The sequence below is a fragment of the Anabrus simplex genome, chromosome 12 (assembly GCF_040414725.1).
Source record: "Anabrus simplex isolate iqAnaSimp1 chromosome 12, ASM4041472v1, whole genome shotgun sequence".
Taxonomy (NCBI): domain Eukaryota; kingdom Metazoa; phylum Arthropoda; class Insecta; order Orthoptera; family Tettigoniidae; genus Anabrus; species Anabrus simplex.
This window is the reverse complement of record NC_090276.1, coordinates 77,786,660-77,805,091: the sequence shown is the minus strand read 5'-3', so window position 1 is coordinate 77,805,091 and position 18,432 is coordinate 77,786,660. Positions and strand designations below refer to the sequence as shown.

The window sequence follows — 18,432 nt, the reverse complement described above, 5'->3', positions numbered from 1 at the left end:
CAAACTATGCGCAAGCTAAAGCCTATAGACCATTATGCTTAAACTCCTTCATGCTAAAAGCAATGGAGAAAATAAAATCAAAATCAATCAATACTGATCTACAATTAGGGCAGTCACCCAGGTGGCAGATTCCCTATCTGTTGTACTCCTAGCCTTTTCTTAAATGATTGCAATGAGATTGGAAATTTATTGAACATCTCCCTTAGTGAGTTATTCCAATCCCTAACTCCCCTTCCTATAAATGAATATTTGCCACAATTTGTCCTCTTAAATTCCAACTTTACCTTCATATTGTGATCTTTCCTACTTTTAAACACACCACTCAAACTTATTCGGCTACTAATGTCATTCCATGCCATCTCTTCGCTGACAGCTCGGAACATACCACTTAAAGTTAAAAAATAATGAAGGTGTTAATTAATAATAATAATAATTTTGTGTGGCTATTTCTAGCCGAGTGCAGCCTTTGTAAGGCAGACCCTCCGATAAGGGTGGGCGGCATCTGCCATGTGTAGGTAACTGCGTGTTATTGTGGTGGAGGATAGTGTTATGTGTGGTGTGTGTGTTGCAGGGATGTTGGGGACAGCACAAACACCCAGTCCCCGGTCCATTGGAATTAACCAATCAAGGTTAAAATCCCCGACCCAGCCAGGAATCGTACCCGGGACCCTCTGAACCAAAGTCCAGTACGCTGACCATTCAGCCAAAGAGTCGGACAAGGTGTTCATTAATCCACGTATTCAGTATTTTATTTCCAGTTATAGTGGTTACATAAACACAATAACACTTATTTGAGACATGTTTCGCCCTCACTTCAGGCCATCTTAAGCCTAACATAATCTTCAAAATTACATATAATATTACAAATGCAAACTAAAAGATTAGCTTGTTATATGTACCAAATTTTAATAACTAGCTAATCTTTCAGCTTCTGTTTGTGATATTATATGTACTTTTGAAGATTATGTTAGGCTGAAGATGCCCTAAATTGAGGGCGTAACATGTCTCAAATAAGTGTTATTGTGTTTATGTAACCACTATAACTGGAAATAAAATATTGAATAGGTGGGTTAATGAACACCTTCATTATTTTTGAACTGTGAATTTTCAATACGGACCAAAAATGAGGTTTATAACATGTAACATACCACTTAGTCGAGCAACTTGTCTTCTCTCTCCCAGTTCTTCCCAGCCCAAACTTTGCAAAATTTTTGTAATGCTACTCTTTTGTCAGAAATCATCCAGAACAAATCAAGCTGCTTTTCTTTGGATTTCATCCAGTTCTTGAATCAAGTAATTCTGGTGGGGGGTCCAATACACTGGAACTTTTTTTTTGCTAGTTGCTTTACGTCGCACCAATACAGATAGGTCTTATGGCGACGATGGGATATGAAAGGGCTAGGAGTGGGAAGGAAGCGGTCGTGGCGTTAATTAAGGTACAGCCCCAGCATTTGCCTGGTGTGAAAATGGGAAACCACGGAAAACCATTTTCAGGGCTGCCGACAGTGATACACTGGAACCATACACTAGTTGGGGTCTTACCAGAGACTTATATGCCATCTCCTTTACATCCTTACTACAACCCCTAAACACCCTCATAATCATGTGCAGAGATCAGTACCCTTTATTTACAATCCCATTTATGTGATTACCCCAATGAAGATCTTTCCTTATATTAACACCCAGATACTTACAATGATCCCCAAATGAAACTTTCACTCCATCAACGCAGTAATTAAAACTGAGAGGACTTTTCCTATTTGTGAAACTCACAACCTGACTTTTAACCCCGTTTATCAACATACCATTGACTACTGTCCATCTCACAACACTATCGAGGTCATTTTGCAGTTGCTCACAATCTTGTAACTTATTTATTACTCTATACAGAGCAACATCATCTGCAAAAAGCCTTACTTACCTCTGATTCCAGTCTTTTACTCATATCATTGATAAATATAAGAAAACATAAAGGTCCAATAATACTACCTTGAGGAATTCACCTCTTAATTATTACAGGGTCAGATAAAGCTTCACCTACTCTAATTCTCTGAGATCTATTTTCTAGAATTATAGCCACCCATTCAGTCACTCTTTTTCAAGTCCAATTGCACTCATTTCTGCCAGTAGTCTCCCATGATCCATCCTATCAAATGCTTTAGACAGGTCAATCGCGATACAGTCCATTTGGCCTCCTGAATCTAAGATATCTGCTATATCTTGCTGGAATCCTACAAGTTGAGCTTCAGTGGAACAACCTTTCCTAAACCCAAACTGTCTTCTATCAAACCAGTTATTAATTTTTCAAACATGTCTAATGTAATCAGAAAGAATGCCTTCCCAAAGCTTACATGCAATGCATGTTAAACTTACTGGCCTGTAATTTCCAGCTTTATGTCTATCACCCTTTCCTTTATACACAGGGGCTACTACAGCAACTCTCCATTCATTTGGTATAGTTCCTTCAACCAAACAATAATCAAATAAGTACTTCAGATATGGTACTATATCCCAACCCATTGTCTTTAATATATCCCTCGAAACCTTATCAATTCCAGCTGCTTTTCTAGTTTTCAATTTCAGTATCTTATTGTAAATGTCACTGTTATCATATGTGAATTTTAATACTTCTTTGGCATTAGTCACCTCCTCTATCTGGACATTATCCTTGTAACCAACAATCTTTACATACTGCTGACTGAATACTCTGTTTTTTGAAGATCCTCACATACACACTCCCCTTGTTCATTTCCCGGAATATCCTTCTTGGAACCTGTTTCTCCCTTATAGTACCTATACATAGGCCTACCCTTCCATTCTTCACTAAAATTTGCATGACTGCCAATTATGCTTGCCATCATGTTATCCTTACCTGACGTCTTTCCTAGATTCAATTTCGTAATAAGTTCCATCAATTTCTCCTTACTTCCACAGCCATTTCTAACTCTATTTCTTTCTAATGTGCACCTCCTTCTTAGTTTCTTTATTTCTCTATTATAATAAGGTGGGTCTTTACCATTCCTTACCACCTTTAAAGGTACAAACTTGTTTTCACATTCTTCAACAATTGCTTTAAACCCATCCCAGAGTCTGTTTACATTCTTATTTACCGATCATATTAACTTTTTAACACATTGTTGTCGGGACGCGCGCTACTCCATTCTTTCCTGTGGACCGGCAACATAAGCACACCTGGCATGAGAAGTACGGTGAAATATAAATACATCTAAAATTTGTAAATGGTCCTAGGACTGTGTTTTCATCCTTATTTTTCCATCCATCAGCCTCACTGTCACTACTATCGCTGGGGTAGTCGGTCGCCCGCGCACCAATACGAAACTACGTTGATTAACACAGCCCGTCATTAGTGTGTTAAAAACTCCCTCATGCCTGATTTATCAGCCTAATAGTCCTACTTTTAAGACCTTCCTTTCTATCACATTTATTTTTAACTATGACAAAAACAGCTTCATGATCACTAATACCATCTATTACTTCAGTTTCTGTATAGAGCTCATCTGGTTTTATCAGCACCACGTCCAGGATATTTTTCCCTCTAGTTGGTTCCGTCACTTTCTGAATCAGGTGTCCTTCCCATATTAGCTTATTTGCCATCTGTTGGTCATGCTTCCTGTCGTTCACATTTCCTTCCCAATTGACATTTAGTAAATTCAGGTCTCCCGCTACAATCACATTCCTTTCCATGTAGTTTCCCACATAGCTGATCATCCTATCAAATAATTATGAATCCATGTCAGCGCTACTCTTTCCTGGTCTGTACACTCTAAAGACATCAAGTTGCCTATTATCTTTAGAAATGAGCCTTACACCTAGAATTTCATGTTTGTCATCTTTAACTTTTTTGTAGCTTACAAATTCTTCTTTCACCAGAATTAATACTCCCCCTCCCACCATTGCTATTCTATCTCTACAATTCATGCTCCAGTTCCATAAGAAAATTTCTGCATCCATTATATTATTTCTCAGCTGTGATTCAACTCCTATTACAATATCTGGTAAATATATATCTATTAAATTAATTCTATTCCTTTCTTTACAATACCTCTACAGTTCAACACTAACATTTTTATGCCATCCCTACTTGACTTCCAGATCTCTGTACCCTTATCAGTGCTCCCTAGACAACCCTGATTCCCTGAATGTACCTCCCTATTACCCTTCCAAACAAATTTCCTAATTTATACGTACCACTGCGGTTTAAGTGAAGGCCATCTGAGCGCAGATCCCTATCTCCTACCCACCCATTAGGATCTAGAAATTTCACTCCCAGTTTCCCACATACCCACTCCATAGTCTCATTTAAATCCCCAATCACCCTCCAGTCAGTATCCCTCCTACACAGTATTCCACTGATAACAATCTCCGCTTCCTTAAACTTCACCCATGCTGCATTTACCAGATCCCACACATCCCCAACTATGTTGGTACTTATACCAGGTTGCCTTACGTTGTTAGTACCAACGTGAAACACTACCACCATCTCCTTTCCCTCCTCTTTCTCTTCTACTTTTCTCAACATCTGCCTCAACCTAATTCCTGGATAACATTCTACCCTGTTTCCCTTTCCTCCACACACTTTCCCCACATGTCTAATGATAAATCCCCCATGACCAGAGCTTAAACCCTACCCACCTCATTTGATCCCATCCCCTCCTGGTCAGCCCTATCTTTCCTGATAGCTGTAGAAGCTACTTCCTCCTCCCTTTTCTCCCTCCCATGATCCTGTTTCATCTGTCTTTCCCTATCCTCTACCCTACATTTCCCTTTCGTACCTTTTCCCTTCCTCCTACTTCCACACATCTCAGCAACAGTTCCCTGTTCCTCATCTTCCCTCTGTTGTTCTACCTGGAGTGGCTCATACCGATTTCTCACAGACACCTGTCTTGAATTCTGATCCTGAATAGAGCCCTTAGCCTGCAATGTCCTTCCCATTAGAACATTAGACCACCTGTCTTCTACAGTTACCCTCTTTTAAACCTGCTGTAACCTATACATTGTTTAAGGGAGGCCTATCTTCCTTGCCGTCTTCTGTGAGAAAGCTAATTATCTCCCTCAAACTCTCCAACTCCTCCCTCATACTCCTCAGTGCCTCGCCACACCCACAGTTCCTACACTTGCACTCCTTAGCCATTCTTTATGGAAAAAATAAAAAGAAAAGAAAAAAACTTGTTCTGTGCAAAAAAAAAAAAGACAAGAAAGAAATATTGTGTGGGATAGTACTCAAAGATTACACGACAATAAGGTAATTAATATACTATTACACTACAATACTAGTTAGTCGTACTCTATTGTTATCCTACAACACCCTAACAGATATAAACTGCTGTTAATTACTGAATACCAAAAGGAATACACAAGAATTACACAATTCTATGCTGCAGTTAAGCCTATCCTAATCACAACAACAGAATTTTAGTAAGAGTTTCTACAGATACCTCTACTATATCAAACAAATATTTTACAATAATAAAATAAGCATGCTAATTTCTAATAAGATAATACTTGTATACTGCTGTACAGTACACTACAATAATTTTAAACTACATTCAGACGTATCATAACGGTACCACTTGTCACTACTAAGCACAAACAGAAATGAAAACTGCAAGTTTGAAATTTGCACGAACTACTGTACTCAAAGATTATCAACAAAGCTAAATGCTTAGACAGATTGTTATTAGTACTATGCTCTAATAGATACACACAAATATAGCATGTAAGATACTGTGCTATCTAAATATACTGTGTCTACACTACAATTCTCAACTAAAATGTCGATGCTGTAAGGTTCAAAGGCCCAATCTTGGACACTGTAAAATTAACAGAGTAATAACAGGGGAAGTTTTACACATGCCAGGTGATCATATGATTCCAAAGTATATCTTTGAGAAACCATTTGAGACCCAGATAACTAAAAAGGAAGACTGGGACATCATTGTATGCATGCAAGAGGGTAGTTGGGACAACATGGGGTCTGAAGCTGGCAATGGTGTTGTGGATATACACAATAATCATTAGACCACTGATGACCTATGCAGCAATCATTTGGTGGATGAAAGCAAGTCAAGGAAAAGTCAGTAGCAAAGTCAGTACTGGATAAATATATCCAGAAAACGGTGCAACTGAACTCACCCTTACATGAAAATCAGTTTGCATACAGACCTGGCAGATCCACTGAGACAGCACTCCATCATTTGGTTTGCAAACTAGAGGAAAGCCTAGAATACAAATAAATTGCTCTGGCGGCATTTCTAGACATACAAGGGGCCTTCAGTAATACAACCTACAAGTCGATGATTAAAGTTGTTGAAGAGAGTAGGGTGAGGAAGACTGCTGTAAAATGGACTTAGATCCATGTTAGATGGGAGGAAAATAAAGGCAACTCTGTTTGAAGAGACGCTAACAGTTAGAACTATTCGAGATTGTGTGCAGGGAGGAGTTCTTTCGCCTCTTCTGTCTAACCTTGCCATGAACAAAATCATAGCCATCCTCAATGATCAGGGATTTTACACACAAGGGTATGCAGATGATCTAGTTGTTGTGGGAAGAGGTAAGGTGATGAGTGTCATCCAAGACCTCATGCAAAGATCATTTAACCTTGTGGAGAACTAGTGTCAAGAAGAACAACTCACAGTCAACCAGAGCAAGATAACACTGGTCCCTTTCACAAGAAGAAATTAGAGGGGACAGGAACACTGAAGTTCTTTGGGCAAGAAATCTATATGGAAAAACAAGTGTTACATTTAGGTGTAATATTAGACAAAAAGTTAACCTGGAATCCACACATAGAAAGAAACATAACCCGAGCTAAGGGCCTTTTGTATGCATTCAGGAGGGTAGTTGGGACAACATGGGGTCTAAAGCTGGCAATGGTGATGTGGATATACACAATGATCATTAGACCACTGATGACCTTTGCAGCAATCATTTGGGGGATGAAAGCAAGTCGAGGAAAAGTCAGTAGCAAACTAAATTAGCCTTCAGAGAATGGCATGTATAGCCATAACTGGGGCAATGAAAACTATGCCGACAGAAGGCCTGAATACCTTAGTAGATCTCCCTTCATTAAGTAACTTTATAGAGGGACAAGCTGGAATGAGCTCATATCGATTGTAGCAAAATTGATGCTGGAAGGTTTGAAGGCCCAATCTTGGACACTGTAAAATTAACAGACACATGCCAGCTGATCATATGATTCCAAAGTATATCTTTGAGAAACCATTTGAGTCCCAGGTAACTAAAAGGGAAGACTGGGACATTAACAGATGGAAAACTGGTAGGGAAGATATTGATGGCTCAAGGACTGAGAAGGGAACAAGAGGAGGGATCAACGGGGAAAAAACCTGAGAGATCAATCCAAATGAGTCTAGGCAGACACACTACAGTTTTCCAAACTGAAGTGATAGCCATCATTATATGCCTTGAGGAAAATCTGAAAATGAACTACAGAGATAAGAATATTTTCATATTTACAGATAGCCAACCAGCCATTAAGGCACTTGAAGCTGTGCGGGTTACATCCAAAATTGTTTGGTGTTGTCATACACTTCTCCTGAAGCTCTCAGAGTACAATGTTGCAAAAATAATATGGATACCTGAGCATGCAGGCATAGAAGGTAATGAAAAAGCAGATAAACTGGCAAGAAAAGGGTCAGAAACACCTTTTGTGGGCCCAGAACCAGTATGTGGGATCTCTTATGGACAAGTCTGACTGTACATAGGTAAATGGGTACAAAAGAAGCAAATGGAAAACTGGAAAAATACTCCAGGTTCAGGCTTGTGAAAGAACTAATAAAGATCCCACAAGAAGCATACTAAGGAACTGCTGAAACTCAGCAGAGAAAATATAAGAAGGGTAGTAGGGCTGCTGACTGGACACTGCCATCTTAAAAAGCACCCTTACAGAATTGCAGTAACAAGAGACAATGTCTGTAGGAAATGCAACAATGCAGAAGAATCAGCTTAACACATACTCTTTGAATGTGAGGTGCTGAGAAGAATCAGAATCTCCACACTAGGATTACCTGGTGAAGAGAGAAGAAACATCCGAGAAGACCCAATAATGAGGATCTGCAACATTTTGAAGGGAGCAGGTATAAGTAGGTGGGGATGAAGGAAAACACATGGTAGCAAAAGATCTTCGAGGTCGATGCTAAAAGGAACTTTTTTAAAGAGACCCCATGAATAAAGGAAGAATAAAAATAATAATAATAATATGAAAACTTAGGTTTAAACTGAAGATCTGTCAATGAGTGTTGCTATCCGCCGTCCTTATGAAGCTGGGGAATCAGAAACGAGATTGACACAGGCCGAGAAGAAACTGATGTAGAAGAACTGGAATTTATGAGGGATAGGTCCAAAGTAGGTAATTATGTGGGGATTGTCCTCGTCCTGAAGTGTTTTCTTGTTTGTCCATGTCTTTTAATGTTTTGCTTTCTTTTAAAATGAAAAACATGAATTGAGTCTGTGAAACTTTGGCTGGCTGAAATCCTCCTGCCAGGCTATGCTTCCTTATTTAATGTTAAACAAAATCCTTATTTTATATTAATTTTGCTACCAAATGCTAAATCAAAACTCTTAAATAGTAGAAAAATTTGAACTCATAAGAAAATGAATAAAACTTGTTAGGCAAGTACCTCAGCTAGACCTTCGAGAAAACGGACGGTGAAGAAGAGCATCTCGTGAGCCCACAGACTGAATGGGCTAATGACAGTAAGTGCAGCTGTCAGTACGGTCCCCAGTCCAAACACCAGCTTGCCACCGTAGCGCTCGGCCAACATGCCTCCCGGTAGCTGTCCTATAGCGTAGCCGTAGAAGAAGCCTGCCAGGATGAGGCCTTGCTGTTCTTCATCCCATAGGAATTCTCCACTCTACAGAAACAAAAGACACTGTCAGTTATGAGATGGGTGTAGGGTAACGTACTCTCTCAAGCACCGTGCAAATACTCAAGTCTGAATGAAGTAGCATTCACCACATCAAGTAGAACAACTATCAAATAGATTTCCTGGATGTCATTTGTGAAGTGTAACAGAGAAATAATGTAAGTCTAAAAATGGAAACTTACCATAACTATTTTGCCTGAGCTTTTAATCATTTGATGAAAAATTCAGGTAAAAACAGGTTTTGACACAGATTTTTGCCAAGTTTATAAAATCTGGTCTGTTACAAGGCCCTGTGAAAGTTCCTTAGGATTTGGTATAACTGCAAAGAGCAGCAAACTCAATGTCAAACAAACTATTATTAAAGTACGTGAATGTAATATACTGAATGGTATAATTTTATACAGACAGCTCCTTGAGAAATCCAACACTAGAATCAACCACGCTGGTCTGGACCTTCGTTTGCATGCCAGAAACATGCCTCCCAAAGCAAATCCTGTATTCCCAACTAAAGAATGACCTGCATAATTGTGGGGGGGGGGGTCAGCTAAAACAATATGAGGATGTTTTGAAATGTAATCTGGAAAAAAAAAAAAATTGTCAAATTGACACTGTCTACTGGGAAATTGTCTGGCTTCATGGCTAAATGGTTGGCATGCTGGCCTTTGGTCACAAGGGTCCCAGTTCGATTCCTGGCAGGGTCAGATTAGTCAGGGGAATGTATAAAATACAACTCCCCCCCTAGGAAAACCTAATTACCCTGTAATTAAATTGTATACCAATATACCAATAAATTAATATATTGTTCTTTTATAGCTGAAAATATAACATACAAATATACAAGAATGAGAAACTCAGTATAGAGATCTTCAATGTTGGTGATAATAATAATGGCATGTGGCCTCCAGAGAGGCCAGGTGTAGGTCTTTTAGATTTGACGCCCGTAGGCGACCTGCCCGTCATGATGAGGATGATATGATGATGAAGACGGCACATACACTCAGTCCCCGTCCCAGGGAAATTAACCCATTATGGTTTAAATTCCCGACCCTGCCAGGAATCGAACCCGGGACCCCTGTGACCAAAGACCAGCAGGCTAACCATTTAGCCATGGAGCTGGACTTCAATGTTGGTGACGCTGTATAACTGTTTCCCGCTCGGAACGTTTCGGCTCGCTGAGTGTTTGATGCCATTTCATGAAAACTTAAAAACAAGCATTGTAGCAACAAAGAGATCGGAGTAATGTCTCTTGTATGTGTATAATTGTTTGCTACTGTGTTTCTTCTAAATGGATATGAATTCTTCATTCTGCATCTAAATTAGTTTGTGTTATTGGGATCAATGTATTCAATACGATTATCAGGCTTTACTTTTTTCAAAGATTTAAAATACGATAACAGAAAACCCTTGCAACTCATCATGTAAGCTGGGTATGTTATAGTTTTAATTTTTTTATGCTGCACTAAACAAATGTGTACAAGTGGCAACTTGTCACATTTTAAGTCTACAAAAAAAGGCAAACTCTGATGCTTGCACAGATGTCTCATTTTCTGTCTGTATCTTAGGGGTCCACAAAAAGATTTCAGAAAAAGCAGGAACGACTGCTCTCTATATACATTGTATGGCTCATGTATTGTGCAAAGAATCAGTTTCCCCATGTGAAAATATTTTTTAATGAAGTCAGAGACATCTATAAGCTCTTCCACCAGTCTGCAAAACAAGAAACAGCTCTCCATTACATTCAGAAAATTTTACAAGACCTGATACTAATAATTCCAGAGGCAACAGTTGTGCACTGTCTCAGTCATTATAACACAATAAATGTAATTAAGAAACGTTATGGATCATTCATGTTGACGTGTGAACATTTCCATAAGGATCTAGCTTCATTGGCTGGAGGAGTACCTCTCGAAATGAAAAAGTCTACTTTCATGTTAATACTTTGCCTGTTAGTGGAGGTACTGGGAGCTGTTTCTAATGTAAGCAAATGTTTGCAAAAGAACTGTCAGTTGGCAGTTCGGCCCAAGTTAATAATTTCAAGTACATTTGCAGACTCAAAATTAATATCTGAAGATGTTCAGAAAGCAGACAAACAGGAACATAGTTATTTTACTGCACAACATACAATGAATTGAAAGAGAAGCTGTCTCGCATCTGAACAATAAAAATAGATGACTCTGATTACAAAATATGTTTGCAGACACTAGTTAAATTTACAAAAAAAATGTAATATATAAAATGGACAAAACGTTAGGCAAGCTGTGGATTTCAGCATGTTCATTTTTTGAAACATTTCTCCAAATTCAGCACATAACAGTCAGATGTTAACGAACTTCGCCAGTATGTATTTACATGGTATAGATCAAGATCTTTTAAATTTTTAGCTTTAAAATTTGTTCTTCAGTCTTGGTTATGAGGAAATGGAAAATACAAGTGTAAAAATATTGACTGTACAAATATCAACAGCCCCTGTTGAAAGGTCCCTCAATGTTGTGAATAGATTATTGACTCCACTGAGAAATTGACTTGGAGGTAGTTCACTGGATCATTGCATGAGGATTTCTATTGAAAGAGATTGCCTACAGGTAATTATGTAATTGTTGTTTTCTTTGTTATTATACATATTTTATTTTTTTCATTTTATTGCTATTATTTTATGTTGTAACCATGTAGCAAATATTGTATTAAGACATATTCATGTTATTCTGTGTCGTGTAGGCAAACACAAGTGTGGGTCAGATAGATTAATAAAAAACCTACAATTGTAATTGTTAGATTTTAAATTGTCTCTTCCTGTGTAGCCGAATTACTGATTTTTCCTCCTCAATCTCCCCCCACCTCCATCACACACACAGTAAGATTTAAAAAGTACTCCCACACAGATTTTTTTCTGAAAGAAACACTGCCCAGAGCAGTGATGGTGAAATGAGCTTGAATTGTTAAGGTATCTCAAAAGACTGGAAGAGGTGGAGGCAACTTGTTAAGGCAGTGCAGGGACTGTTGCTATCAAGACCTTCACATGATTGAAATTAAATCACATCTGGTGGTGACTGTAGTTTCCAGGGACAAAATAATGGGAATGTTAGCCCCTATTCTGTAGATAAAATGAGTATTCTGACCCTTCAAAGACTGATGGTCTAAGCTAATGAAAGAGAAGCACAGAAGCATGTACAGACTCTTGCCACAAACTGGTGAGGTACCAGGCAGAATCTTGTACTTCATTCTCCTAAAAAATCAAGCTTCAGCGGACCACTGTCTACGAGAGGAACAGGCTGGCTTTCATCATGCTCAGAGCAATTTTTTGGTATTTGAATAATGCGTCAAAATTAACCATCCAATGTACCTTAATTTCACCAACTTCAAAAAGGTACTTGATAGCATACATTGCAAATCACTAATGAACTTCTTACAGTAGTAGTAGTAGTAGTAGCAGCAGCAGCAGCAGCAACAGCGAATTCTCCCAATATTGGAAGACATTAAGAAAATTACTCAATCAATTCTTCTGTGGGTTCTTCTTGTTTTTCCAAGAGGTTTTCATTCTTTCCGAGAAGGCTTGTTTACGTTTTATTATTAACTTTATTGACCATATTGGACCACTTGAGTCGTTCCACATTCACTTTCTCTTTGAAGGTTGTACTGCATTCGTTCTGACAGTCTATTTCCTCAAGTCGTTTGAAATTGCTTTGGCCCTTCTGTGTGTCATTTCTACTGAAAATTTGTGAGTCTTAAAAAGGGTGTTAATTGTATTTTTGTTCCCTGCATCTGCTACCTCGAGTCCAGCTGCTTTGAGATCTTGCTGAATTTTGTGGATACATTGTCCTAATGTCTTCTTTCCAAGATTTCTAATCACTAGTTGTCATAACAGCCAATTTCCAGCATCAAATGATTTGAAGGAAATATGAGATTCTTTTGTTCTTCATTGTGCTGGTGATTGGGTAAATCTCTCGATAGATAGTTTCATTAGAAAGGATTCTCCAGACTCCTTCGACCTGGTCTTTTTTAATTTATGCAAGTTCTGATAATTCTTCTTTCAGTTTTGAGGAGTTCCTCCTTCCGTTTTAATTTGGAACAGGATTTCACAAATGTAAGTGGCTTCCAGGAGAGTTACAGTTTTATAGTATTGGATCTTAGTGTCAATTGACAGGCATTTCTTATTATACGTTGACCAGATTAGAAATTGAGCTTTTTTTCATTTTGTTAGTTCTATTTGTCCATGTTTTTTTCTCATTCAAATTGTATGTGTGGTGCCTATACTGAATTCAACAGCAGAATAATGGAAAAGCCATCACAGTCTTCCTACAAATGAGCTGCATATGGCTATCAATTTCACTTTCCACAACAGTAAAGTTACAGTTGTACACACCTATTATGGTGTGGATGGCTCAGAATGCATGTTAAACTTGAAGACGTGAGCAAAGGCAGCTCACAAGCACAATATCTTTTCATCAACAGTGCCTCAGACGAATTCTAAAGACAAGGTATTACAACCACACTATGAATGAAGTGGTCTGCGTAAATTGACAAAATAATTACTGAAAGAAGACTGCAATATGGATGGATACGAAAGTATCCCCAAAAGTACAGTGATGTGGATGCCTTCAGGTGGACACTGAGGAAGAGGAAAGCCATGCAAAACCTGGCGCTGACCATTTACAAAGGACCTATCAGAGATAAATATCCATTGGGAAAGGCAGAAAACCTAGTGGCAGGTAAGTAGGCTGAGGAAATCTCGTTGATCGATATGCTATTTAGCATGGGAGGAAGTAGCTTCCGGAACCTAACACTGTTATGATTAAAAGAGGGAGATGAGCTGGTAGTGGTGATTATTGTGCAACTGGAAACCAACCTTTATTAACACTAATCAGAAGAGAATGAGGAAGAGAGACAATCTTTCGAATAATCAAGGAATCGGAAAAAGGAAGGGAAGGGCATGAAACTGAAGGACTCACTAGGTACCACAAACTCAATAATGTCATGATCAGAAGAGAACAAAAGTTGACTGGCACCAGAAAGGAGAAGAAATGTCAGACTCAGCTAGGGATTTTGTAGTTGCCAACCCACAGTTTAGGGCCCCCCTTTTAGACACCTCTTATCACTGGGGGAGGGGGGTTACTTAGACTTACTTCTTTCCATAGTCGTATCCACAGAAGATTGGAAGCATGGCTAAAGTACTTACATATCTGGTTGATGACTCTGACGCTTTTCCAGGACACATGTCAACGTTAGAGTAGTTGTTGCTCTGGTCTTCCAGCCCTGTGCTCAGAGCTGTGATGTTCACCATGGTCACTATCGCCACCGAGAGGTTCACTCTGAGAGCATACAGGATGGCAATACCCAGCAGGCCCATCACACCAAACACATAGCGCACCTTCAGCACATCTGGAATATGGAGCAACAAATTATTCATCTCAAGTCTGTCCTCCTGATGCAGCTGGGGAGCAGAAACAAGCTCGTTAGGGGCTGAGAAGAAATGGATGTGGAAGAACTGGGACGGGTGAAGAATGAGCACTTCTCTCTGAAGATTTTCATTTTCGAGAATTCTTGTTTCTTGAGATGAGAAGCGGTGGAAAAGGAAAAACTAGATAAATATACTGTACAAGAAGAGGGAGAGGTATACACAGGTGAAAGAAGATGAAGAACATGGGACAAATACAGGAGAAAAAGAGCCCAATATGTTTAATAAAATTGATGATGATGATAAACTATGAAATGGCCTCATGTACTGAGTTGTGCTGTTCTCTACCAAAGAAAACAGATTTTTACTAACCGGATAGACTGAGTGTGCCACCAGAGATCACCAATAAGAATGTCAGCCAGGAGTTGGATACACTACCACTTAGCTGCTGAGGCAGCATATTGGATGAGGGTCTTCTCTTTGACCAGCTTGTAAATTTGGATTTTTTTTTTGGCAGACACAAAGGTTAAAAAATTTGAGAATACCAAGTCCAACAAGAAATGGGTAGTTACTTTCCATTATTGTGTTTCTTGGGAACAGTCCTCAAAATTGTAGGAAAATACTTCTCTGTTCCTGGGAATAATGTGAGTGTTTTTTTCTCTTATGTCTGTACAATGGCCTGGAAATGCAATGCTAAAAGTACAACAAACATGGAACATGTCAGTTGAAATAAAAATCAGACCAAGTTCCTTTCATTTCTTCTTAGCTCTGAGAAGTTGTATTGTAAGTATGCAGTTTGGTAATACTCATTATTTTAAATGAAGTTGATACAAACATATTAACATAATTTTCTTAGGGTTAATACTTCCTTATACCGTATCAACTGTACTAATAAGTAAATTATGTCTTGGTTTTGAAATCTCAAATTGCAACAATATCCTGGTTTTGGCAACCCTGTATCTAGTATCATTTAATTAATAAGCTTTATTGCAGCCAATGGCCGCAGATATAAATAAATAAAGGTTAATAATACCTCATTGACATATTTAACTAGGAGGGAGGTTTGCACAATGGGCATGGTACATTATTGAGTTCAGTTAAAGATAACTCCTTGACTTGCACTGAAGGGCATGGTACTTATCACTTAGCTTGTTACACCATCTGCACTTGGAATTTAAGTCCAGCACTTCTTATTTTGACAAATTTTGTAGTGAAACTCATGTATGGCGAAAAGAGGCATGAACGCACCAGCTTGTACCCCTCTGCCTCAAATCTGCAAGGTCATTCCCAAGTATTTATATTTATTAACTATGTTGATTTTGTGTCATCATGCATGAAAATGTCTCTGCTTGAAATTCTGCCTCCGTTCCTAATAGAATAGCTACAGTCTTATTTTTGTTGATATTTAACAGGGTCTGAGACACTGGCCTGTACTACATCATGTATTCCTATATTAAACAATAGTGTACTGACTGATGGAGTGATCCACAGTCTGCAATACAGGCTCTGACACTGATGAATTATTACACACACACTGACATGGTCTTCAGATAATATGCTTCTAAGGAGTCTTAAGATGTGGTTGTCTCCGAGGATACTTTCTAACTTATTCAATACAATATTCCCATTGACTGTGTCAAAGGCTTTCGAAAAGCCAATGAATATAGCATATAACTTCCTTTTTAGCTCTCTCAGAGCTTCTTCAGTTTCACTGCATGAACGGTCGATCTTCCAGTTCTGAACCCAAATTGTTCTTGAGGGATACAATGTGCTAAGAGTTTTTCCAACCTGTTTGATACTAGCTTTGTTAAAATCTTTAATAGTCTGCTTTCTAATGTGATTCTGTGATAAGAATTTGGATCATTTACATCTCCCTTCCCTTTATAGAGTATTTTCAGTTCAGAATATCTACATCTGCATAGCATACTTCCTTCTCAAAGACATTTATTCAGAAGCTCTGTTAGCTGTTGTTTCAGTATTATCCAACCGGTTTTAATGTGTTCATAGTAAATCTGATTGTGTCTTTCTTTCACTCCAATAGCATTTAAGAGCACCTAATACTAACCTGGTAACAAAAAAACATCTTTATATGTATCATTATACAGTTAAATGAATTGTATGAATAACAGTGAAGGATTTATGGAATATTGTAAGTAATGAGGACAAGTTGACACTTGCCTTAAGAAATATGGAATGGAATAGCAAATTTTCTCAATTCAGTTAGCTTAGCTTTTGTTTGAGATGAAATACCTAGAGTTTCAAAGTCTTTGTTGCAATAATGTTCTCACATTATGAACTTGAAGACGACTGCAATTAGAAATAAATGTTCACATGTTGTTGTTTGAGTCATCAGTCCATAGACTGGTTTGATGCAGCCCTCCATGCCACCCTATCTTGTGCTAACCTTTTCATTTCTACGTAACTATTGCATCCTACATCTGCTCTAATCTGCTTGTCATATTCATACCTTGGTCTACCCCTACCGTTCTTACCACCTACACTTCCTTCCAAAACCAACTGAACAAGTCCTGGGTGTCTTAAGATGTGTCCTATCATTCTATCTCTTCTTCTCGTCAAATTTAGCCAAATCGATCTCCTCTCACCAATTCGATTCAGTATCTCTTCATTCGTGATTCGATCTATCCATCTCACCTTCAGCATTCTTCTGTAACACCACATTTCAAAAGCTTCTATTCTCTTTCTTTCTGAGCTAGTTATCGTCCATGTTTCACTTCCATACAATGCCGCGCTCCACACGAAAGTCTTCAAAAACATCTTTCTAATTCCTATATCAATGAAGTGAGCAAATTTCTTTTCTTAGGAAAGCTCTTCCTTGCTTGTGCTAGTGTGCATTTTATGTCCTCCTTACTTCTGCCATCGTTAGTTATTTTACTACCCAAGTAACAATATTCATCTACTTCCTTTAAGACTTCATTTCCTAATCTAATATTTCCTGCATCACCTGCCTTCGTTCGACTGCACTCCATTACTTTTGTTTTGGACTTATTTATTTTCATCTTGTACTCCTTACCCAAGACTTCATCCATACCATTCAGCAACTTCTCGAGATCTTCTGGAGTCTCAGATAAAATAACAATATCATTGGCAAATCTCAAGGTTTTGATTTCCTCTCCTTGGACTGTGATTCCCTTTCCAAATTTCTCCTTGATTTCTTTTACTGCCTGTTCTATGTAAACATTGAAAAGGAGAGGGAACAAACTGCAGCCTTGCCTCACTCCTTTCTGGATTGCTGCTTCTTTTTCAAAGCCCTCGATTCTTATCACTGCAGACTGATATTTATACAGATTGTAGATAATTCTTCGTTCTCGGTATCTGATCCCTATCATCTTCAGAATCATAAATAGCTTGGTCCAATCAACATTATCGAATGCCTTTTCTAGATCTACGAATGCCATATATGTGGGCTTGTCCTTCTTGATTCGATCCTCTAAGATCAGACGTAAAGTCAGAATTGCTTCACGTGTTCCTACATTTCTTCTGAAGCCAAATTGATCTTCTCCCAACTCAGCTTCAACTTGTTTTTCCATTCTTCTGTAAATAATACGTGTTAAAATTTTGCAGGCATGAGATACTAAACTAAGAGTGCGGTAGTTTTCACACCTGTCAGCACCGGCTTTCTTAGGAATAGGTATAACAACATTCTGCCGAAAATCGGATGGGACTTCTCCTGTCTCATACATCTTGCACACTAAATGAAATAACCTTACCATGCTGGTTTCTCCTAAGGCAGTCAGTAATTCAGAGGGAATATCATCAATTCCAGGTGCCTTGTTCCTATTTAGGTCACTCACAGCTCTGTCAAACTCTGACCTCAAAATTGGGTCTCCCATTTCATCAGCATCAACAGCCTATTCATGTTCCAGAACCAAATTATCTACATCTTTACCTTCATACAACTGTTGGATATGCTCCAGCCATCTTTCTGCTTTGTCTTCTTTCCCTAGAAGTGGCTTTCCATCTGAGCTCTTAATATTCATACACCTAGATTTCCTTTCTCCAAAGGTTTCCATGATTTTCCTGTATGCAGCATCTACCTTTCCCAGGACCATACAGCCTTCGACATCCTTGCACTTCTCCTTCAGCCATTCTTCCTTAGCTACCTTGCACTTTCTATCC

The 18,432-nt window shown here is 38.6% G+C and overlaps 1 protein-coding gene across 1 annotated transcript in view; it reads right to left on the bottom strand.

The window, feature by feature from the left end:
- Window positions 1-18,432, bottom strand: part of LOC137502797 (putative inorganic phosphate cotransporter) — a 95,324-nt gene that overhangs the window by 44,436 nt on the left and 32,456 nt on the right. The window contains exons 3-4 of the mRNA XM_068229773.1: window positions 14,077-14,279; window positions 8,658-8,891 (exon numbers count right to left, since the gene is read on the bottom strand). Coding sequence (XP_068085874.1) covers window positions 8,658-8,891; window positions 14,077-14,279 — 437 coding nt within the window. The remainder of the gene's footprint in view (window positions 1-8,657; window positions 8,892-14,076; window positions 14,280-18,432) is intronic.